This window comes from Bombina bombina, chromosome 4, assembly GCF_027579735.1.
Source record: "Bombina bombina isolate aBomBom1 chromosome 4, aBomBom1.pri, whole genome shotgun sequence".
Classification (NCBI taxonomy): Eukaryota; Metazoa; Chordata; class Amphibia; order Anura; family Bombinatoridae; genus Bombina; species Bombina bombina.
The window spans coordinates 587,621,691-587,630,855 of NC_069502.1; the positions used below are offsets into that span (position 1 = coordinate 587,621,691).

Sequence of the window (9,165 nt, forward strand, 5' to 3'; positions counted from 1 at the left end):
CTATGGGAGCTGTCTACACCTAACACCCTAACATGTACCCCGAGTCTAAACACCGCTAATCTGACCCCCCTACACCGCCGCAACTAAATAAAGTTATTACCCCCTAAACCGCCGCTCCCGGAGCCCACCACAACTATAATAAATGTATTAACCCCTAAACCGCCGCTCCCTGAACCCGCCGCAACCTATATTAAATGTATTAACCCCTATCCTGCCCCCCCTACACCTTCGCCACCTATAATAAATTTATTAACCCCTATCCTGCCCCCCACTACGCCGCCGCCACTGTAATAAAATTATTAACCCCTAAACCTAAGTCTAACCCTAACCCTAACGCCCCCCTAACTTAAATAATTAATTAAATAAATCTAAATAAATTAACTATTATTAACTAAATGAATCCTATTTAAAACTAAATACTTACCTTTAAAATAAACCCTAATATAGCTACAATATAATTAATAATTACATTGTAGCTATCTTAGGATTTATATTTATTTTACAGGTAACTTTGTATTTATTTTAGCTAGTTAGAATAGTTATTAAATAGTTATTAACTATTTAATAACTACCTAGCTAAAAGAAATACAAAATTACCTGTAAAATAAATCCTAACCTAAGTTACAATTAAACCTAATACTACACTATCATTAAATTAATTAAATAAACTACCTACAAATAACTACAATTAAATACAATTACATAAACTAACTAAAGTACAAAAAATAAAAAAGCTAAGTTACAAAAAATAAAAAAATAAGTTACAAACATGTTAAAAATATTACAACAATTTTAAGCTACTTACACCTAATCTAAGCCCCCCAAAATAAGATAAATCCCTACCCTATTCTAAATTAAATAAATTTCAAAGCTCTTTTACCTTACCAGCCCTTAAAAGGGCCATTTGTGGGGGCATGCCCCAAAAAGTTCAGCTCTTTTGCCTGTAAAAGAAAAATACAACCCCCCCCAACATTAAAACCCACCACCCACATACCCCTAATCTAACCCAAACCCCCCTTACAAAAACCTAACACTAATCCCCTGAAGATCATCCTACCTTGAGTCGTCTTCACTCAGCCGAGCCACCGATGGAACTGAAGAGGACATCCGGAGCGGAAGAAGTTAATCCTCCAAGCGGCGCTGAAGAAATCTTCCATCCGATGAAGTCATCATCCAGGCGGCGCTGAAGAAAAGTCTTCGATCCGGCCGATGTCATCTTCCAAGAGGCGCTGAAGATGTCTTCTATCCGGGTGAAGTCATCTTCCAAGCCGGGTCTTGAATCTTCCTTCCGCCGACGCGGAACCACCTTCTTCACCGACGGACTACGACGAATGACGGCTCCTTTAAGGGACGTCATCCAAGATGGCGTCCCCTCAATTCCGATTGGCTGATAGGATTCTATCAGCCAATCGGAATTAAGGTAGGAAAATCTGATTGGCTGATGGAATCAGCCAATCAGATTCAAGTTCAATCCGATTGGCTGATCCAATCAGCCAATCAGATTGAGCTCGCATTCTATTGGCTGATCGGAACAGCCAATAGAATGCGAGCTCAATCTGATTGGCTGATTCCATCAGCCAATCAGATTTTTCCTACCTTAATTCCGATTGGCTGATAGAATCCTATCAGCCAATCGGAATTGAGGGGACGCCATCTTGGATGACGTCCCTTAAAGGAGCCGTCATTCGTCGTAGTCCGTCGGTGAAGAAGGTGGTTCCGCGTCGGCGGAAGGAAGATTCAAGACCCGGCTTGGAAGATGACTTCACCCGGATAGAAGACATCTTCAGCGCCTCTTGGAAGATGACATCGGCCGGATCAAAGACTTCTTCAGCGCCGCCTGGATGATGACTTCATCGGATGGAAGATTTCTTCAGCGCCGCTTGGAGGATTAACTTCTTCCGCTCCGGATGTCCTCTTCAGTTCCATCGGTGGCTCGGCTGAGTGAAGACGACTCAAGGTAGGATGATCTTCAGGGGATTAGTGTTAGGTTTTTGTAAGGGGGGTTTGGGTTAGATTAGGGGTATGTGGGTGGTGGGTTTTAATGTTGGGGGGGGTTGTATTTTTCTTTTACAGGCAAAAGAGCTGAACTTTTTGGGGCATGCCCCCACAAATGGCCCTTTTAAGGGCTGGTAAGGTAAAAGAGCTTTGAAATTTATTTAATTTAGAATAGGGTAGGGATTTTTCTTATTTTGGGGGGTTTGTTATTTTATTAGGGGGCTTAGATTAGGTGTAAGTAGCTTAAAATTGTTGTAATATTTTTAACATGTTTGTAACTTAATTTTTTATTTTTTGTAACTTAGCTTTTTTTATTTTTTGTACTTTAGTTAGTTTATGTAATTGTATTTAATTGTAGTTATTTGTAGGTAGTTTATTTAGTTAATTTAATGATAGTGTAGTATTAGGTTTAATTGTAACTTAGGTTAGGATTTATTTTACAGGTAATTTTGTATTTCTTTTAGCTAGGTAGTTATTAAATAGTTAATAACTATTTAATAACTATTCTAACTAGCTAAAATAAATACAAAGTTACCTGTAAAATAAATATAAATCCTAAGATAGCTATAATATAATTATTAATTACATTGTAGCTATCTTAGGGTTTATTTTACAGGTAAGTATTTATTTTTAAATAGGAATAATTTATTAAAGTATAGTGTAGTGTTAGGTGTAATTGTAACTTAGGTTAGGATTTATTTCACAGGTACATTTCTCTTTATTTTAGCTAGGTAAGCTATTAAATAGTTAATAACTATTTAATAGTTATTGTACATGGTTAAAATAAATTGAAAGTTACCTGTCAAATAAATATAAATCCTAAGATAGCTAGAATATAATTCTTATTTATATTGTAGCTATATTAGGGTTTATTTTAAAGGTAAGTATTTAGTTTTAAATAGGATTCATTTAGTTAATAAGAGTTAATTTATTTAGATTTATTTAATTAATATTTAAGTTAGGGGGGCGTTAGGGTTAGACTTAGGTTTAGGGGTTAATAATTTTATTACAGTGGCGGCGGCGTAGTGGGGGGCAGGATAGGGGTTAATAAATTTATTATAGGTGGCGACGGTGTGGGGGGGCAGGATAGGGGTTAATAGGTTTAATATAGGTTGCGGCGGGTTCATGGAGCGGCGGTTTAGGGGTTAAACTATTTATTTAGTTGCGGAGAGGTGCGGGATCAGCAGGATAGGGGTTAATAATTTTATAATAGAGGGCGACGGTGTAGGGGGGGCAGGATAGGGGTTACTAGGTATACTGTAGGTGGCAGCGGTGTCCGGGAAAGGCGGTTTAGGGGTTAATACATTTATAAGAGTTGCGGCGGGGTCTAGGAGCGGCGGTTTAGGGGTTAATACATTTATAAGAGTTGCGGCAGTGTCTAGGAGCGGCGGTTTAGGGGTTAGTAACTTTATTTAGTTGCGGGGGGCTCCGGGGGCGCCGGTATAGGGGGTAGAACAGTGCAGTTTAGTGTGAGTGCTTAGTGACAGGCTAGCAATAAAGCTGGGAAAAAGCCGAAGGGCAGCGAGATCGGATGAGTGATAACTGTCACAGTCCGCTGCTCATCGCCCCGCGGCTTTTTGACAGCTTTATTTGATAACTTAGGCGAACGTATTCAAGGTCCGCGGCGGCGAAGGAAGGCGAGCTTAGGCGGACGTATTGGGCCGGCGAAGCCAGAAAAGTAGACGGCTTGATAACTAGCCCCCCAAGTGTGCAATTTCCTACATTATCTATTATGATTGAAGTCTAAGAAGAAAATTTTTATTTTTTGTTACCGTGTTTCTAATTGTAAGCAATTCCTGCTCAGAAAAGAAAAAAAGTCTTTAAGTCCTTTCCATATTTTATACTAAAGAAAGTGCTCAGGACAGCAGCGGCTATATAATCATGTATTGCAAGTGCAACACATACATTTTTCACATCTTAATCTGTTTGGTTCTATGTATTAGACTACCACCATGGATATCATTGCACTGAGATTTGAAATATAGATTTCAGAATGACATTCTTACCATCTGCTTTTTTTTTCTGTTTAGATTATTAAAATATTATTTGTTTTTTTTAATCCCTGTATCACTGTTTTCTTTCTTTTCCGTTCCCCCCATTATTTTTCCTTATTATTAATAACCTGTATTTTATATTTCTTTCCTTTTCTGATTATAACTGGTACCAAAAAAAGCCACAAAAAGTCAGAATGATAGTTTATATTTTGTGAATGCTTCTACAGTCGTTAATGATATCCAGGAACATTAACATTTCCTAAAATATTTAGTGAGGCTATCATTAAATACTGTACAAGCAGTCATTCACAAAATATAAACTTTCAGACTTTTTGTTGCCTTTTGTGCTGCAGTCTTTTTTGTGCTGCAAACTTAGGCATACATGCATAGTAAATGCAGCATATGTGACTAGTGAATTTTTGTTTTTTTAACTTGAAATAAATAATGTAAGCAATACAGGCCTGTAATATATTACTGCACTCAGTCGGAACATTCTTAAAATGTCATCAAATATTTTGTGAGGCTAAGTGCAAAATTATTACAGGCCTGTATTGCTCACATTACCAACCTACCTAGCTTCACACAGCTGTCACTTGTATTGTATGAGAAGTAGATGCCTGCAATATTATTATATTACAGCCAGACCTGACTGCAGTGCTTGAGTGATTGCTTGTGCATGATCTGTATACATACACAATACCATCTGTGATTTAAAGAGAAATCTACTACACCACTGACACCAGTCTTTTAGGTGTTCCTAAACAGCACAGCAAAGTAACAGCACTAGTTCCTGCATGTGTCAAGTTCTTTCTGCAGACATGCTGCATTTTCTGTGATGACATCTTGGATAAGATCACAGCATGTTCTGAATAGTGTGTGTTGTTTTTTTTTTCTCTAAATGCATCTTAAAAGAATATGAGAATGTATTTTGGTAATGAATGTTCTTGTGGTAAATAAAGCAACTTTTAATGCTTTATTTATGCTTGTGGAATTTTGGGAGTTGTCCTTATCAGCCAGTGATCAATTGAGTTGCATACAAGCAAGAGTTTTCTGTTAGTTTCTCCAGCTTTCTTGTTATGCTCGTATGTTTTCTGTTCAATTTATCTTGTGCTTATCCAAGTGGTGAAACCCTGCTTCTCTGGAATGCAATAAAACTGATGTTCCTTTTATATGTGGCCATTGGGCTAATTATCATAATTATGGGTCTATAGTACTGGTTTCAAACTTGCCCTCATGCCACCCTAACAAGCCAGATTTTCAGAATATGTGAACTAGAGCACAGGTGAAATAATAAGCTGATTACAATTATTTTACATGCTCTCACCCAAGGTAATCCTAAAAATCTGGCCTGTAAGGGAGGCCTGAGCACTGAGGATATGTTTTATTAACCAGTGGTCTAGTATATAGGTGTAAACATGATATCACTATTGAATTTGTTTAGACTCCAAGTTTTGGTGAATTCCTAGGAAAACATATATACCATTTCCTTACATCCAAACCCTGACAGGGATATGAAAGTATGACACCCATTTTTTTTTCTTTTAAGGTTCAGGTAAAGTATATAAATTTAAAAAACTTTGCCATGTGCTTCTATTATGTCATTTGCTTTGTTGTCTTCATATTTTCTATTGAATCGCTACTCGCTAGTATACCTAGATAGGCTTAATAGCAGCAATGCACTATTGGGAGCTAGCTGATGATTGGTGGCTGCACATATCCCTCCAGCTCCCAGTAGTGCTTTGTTGCTCCAAAAAATAATAGACCAATGAGTGATTTGGACTTCTCAAGACTATCCTGAAACCTTGAGAGCTCACCTTGATTCACCTTGGGCTTGGTACACAAAGCAGTTGACATTTAAGAAGATTGTAGAACATCAATGAAAAAGCCATTTTGTTAGCTTTAATAGGATATATTTGATTATTATTGCAGGAATATTCTATCATGCCACATGGAGTGCATAAATCAAAGAGGCCAAGTGGATGCCAGCAAAGAAAAGCAAAAGAGGCAAGAACTAAATCAATCAAAACACTTGCTGGATCCATGCTTCAGTATGTTAAAAGACCAGATGATGGCCAGGGTTCATCTAAAGACACTGCTTGTGAGTCTCCGATTGATATAGCTGATTCTTCGGATGCCATTGCTAGCATGCATTCTGCAGAAGAGCAAGAAGTGGAAATGGCAGAATCTGAAGTAGAAGAGCAAGGAGCAGAAATGGCAGAATCTGAAGCAGAAGAGAGTGCTGAAAGTGACTCTAGCCATAGCCATGATACTGTAAAAGAAATGATTGCCATTAAGGAGAAAGATTTGCAAATTTTATGTGATGTTTCTTTCTGGGAGATACCAGTTCCAGACCATTTTCGGGTTGAAATCATCAAAAAGGGAAGTGCTTCTTTTCAGAATAAAGATGGTCCTTTCAGTGTTGTGAAAAGGCCAGATGCAAAAGCTGAAATAAAGGGAGCTGTGCGCCAACTTACAAAAGAGTGGTTTTACAAGATGATGCCTAATGGCGAGAAAATTCTGCGATCTTGGATGGTTTACTCACCTGTCAGTGAGAATTTATACTGTTTTTGCTGCCGACTGTTTGCCATTAGTGCTACAGATACCATATCCAAATTTGTGACTGGGTTTCAGAAGTGGTGGAAACTGAACCCGAAAGTAAATAACCACGAGACATCTGAAGATCACCTACGTTGCCTTGAAAATTGGAAAACTTTGGCAGCAGGACTGAAAATGCACAAAACCATTGATGCCGAAAATATTGCCTTGATGGAAATTGAGAAGAAAAAGTGGAGGGACATCTTGCACAGATTGCTTGACATCACATTGTTTCTTGCCAAACAGAATCTGGCATTCCGTGGCCACAAGGAAGATGAATCTTCATTCAATAAAGGGAACTTTCTTGAGATGGTTGAGATGCTTTCAAAATATGATTCAGTATTGAAAGAGCACCTAATTAGATTAAAGCGGAGCACATGTAAACTTAAAGTATCGGTTTCATATCTTGCACCAAAAACTCAGAATGAGTTTATAAGTGTCCTGGCAAATCATGTGAAGGAGAAGCTTGTCATGGAGATAAAGTCTGCAAAGTACTTTGGGATCATGTTTGACAGCACACCTGACATATCCCATACTGACCAGATGTCAGAAGTGATCAGATATGTAAAAATCAGCAATAGGAAAGTTGAAGTAAAAGAAGTATTTCTAGGATTTTTCCCTTTAACCTCTTAAGGACATATGACGGAATTTTTCCGTCATAAAACAATTGAGCAAACTGAAAGCTGTGTCCTTAAAGGGTTAAAGGGGAAAAAAGCTGCTGACCTCAGTTCTGAAATTCTCAAAAAAATGGAAAGTGATGGATTGGACATAATGATGTGCCGCGCTCAGGGCTATGATAATGCTGCCACTATGGCTGGAAAACATGGTGGTGTACAGTCAATTCTTAAGGAAAAGAACAAAAAAGCTATTTTTAATGGATGTGTGGACCATTCTCTTAACTTGTGCGGGCAGCACTCTTTTGCTGAAAATGCATCATGTGTGACATTTTTTGGAACTCTTCAGACAATGTTTTCTTTCTTTTCTGCTTCCACCCATCGATGGGATGTATTAATTGACCATACTGGAATGTCAGTGAAAAGGCTATCAACAACACGCCGGAGTGCTCATCATGCTGCAGTTAAGCCAGTAAAAGAAAAATTTGACAAGTTTGTAGAGGCGATTGGAGATCTTTGTGATCCAGATGAAAATTTGGAGACAAGAGGAGCAGCACAAGTTCTTTTGAATGCTCTCTCTGATTTCACTTTTCTGTGCTACCTGTACTTCTGGTCTGATGTACTTCAGGAAGTTAATGATGCACAGCAGTACCTGCAGACTAAGGGCTTAAGTCTCGACAAAGTGGTGACAAAGCTAGAGACGCTGAGACTTTTTCTGTACGAGGAACGCATTCGCCTAGTGGAACATGCAATTGAACAGGCTCTTTTAAAATCTGAGGAATATGGAATTGCAGTAGAGAGAAGAGCCAGGTTCAAGAAGAGGATGCCAGGGGAGCAGGCAAGAGATGCTGGACTCAGTCTGCAAGAAGAAAATAAGAGGGGGATGCTTGAGTGCATTGATCGCTTTCATTCTGAAATCCAAAACAGATCAAGAGCCATCATGGAAGTAGCAGGCATGTTTGAGGCAGTTCAAGCTAAGAGTCTCATATCTGCCACTGAAGAAGAATTAAAGGTGTCCATTCCAAAATTGTCCAATTTCTATGATGAGGTATCTGAGAGTGAGCTTTTCCTTGAAATACCAAGGCTGAGAAGGCACCTGAAAGCAGCACAGATTAATCTGGAAGAAGTCAAAGACTGGGCAACATTAGAAGTTTTGACATTTATAGCTAAATGGGACTTCATAGAATCTCTTCCAACCCTGTCACTGAGCCTAAAATTATTTCTGACAATCTGTGTGTCTGTGGCTTCATGTGAGAGGAGCTTTTCAAAGCTTAAACTTATTAAGAATTATCTGCGATCTACAATGGGACAGTCAAGGCTTTCTGATCTTTCGATATTATCCATTGAAAGTGAGTTAGCGAAAGACATTGATTTCCATGAAGTGATTAACAATTTCGCTGCTTTGAAGGCCAGGAAAGCAAAGTTCTGATTTAGTTGAGCTGTTCGCTAAATACTTGTGTATTTGTTCCTGTTTTATGTTATTTAATTTATTTCAGAAAAGTTTATTGTTACAAATGGGAGTGTATTTGTTCCTGTTTTATTTTTGTGTTATTTAATTTATTTCAGAAAAGTTTAATTTTACAAATTGAAGTGTATTTCTTCCTGTTTTATTTTTGTGTTATTTAATTTATTTCAGTAAAGTTTAATTTTACAGTTACACATGGCATGGGAGTGTATTTGTTCCTGTTTTATTTTTGTGTTATTTAATTTATTTCAGTAAAGTTTAATGTTACAGTTACACATGGCATGGGATTGTATTTGTTCCTGTTTTATTTTGTGTTATTTAATTTATTTCAGTAAAGTTTACATTTTGAAAAAACATTTATCTTTCTAATTAATTTTTTTCATGTATTATTTGAAGGTGTATGTCACTACTATTGCTATTACATTCAGTGTTATATGGGAGTTACGATTTAGGAGTAACATTAGAAAAAAAAAAAATAAGTGTGGGGTTGGGGGGGGGGGTG

General features: G+C 37.7%; 1 protein-coding gene across 1 annotated transcript; it reads left to right on the top strand.

Moving 5' to 3' along the window:
- Positions 1 to 5,930: 5,930 nt before the first annotated feature.
- LOC128657680 (zinc finger MYM-type protein 1-like) lies at positions 5,931 to 8,627 on the top strand. The gene is made up of 3 exons (XM_053712079.1): positions 5,931 to 6,225; positions 6,292 to 7,213; positions 7,292 to 8,627. Exons 1-3 carry the CDS (start codon positions 5,931 to 5,933, stop codon positions 8,625 to 8,627), a joined length of 2,553 nt encoding a protein of 850 aa, XP_053568054.1.
- Positions 8,628 to 9,165: the final 538 nt, after the last annotated feature.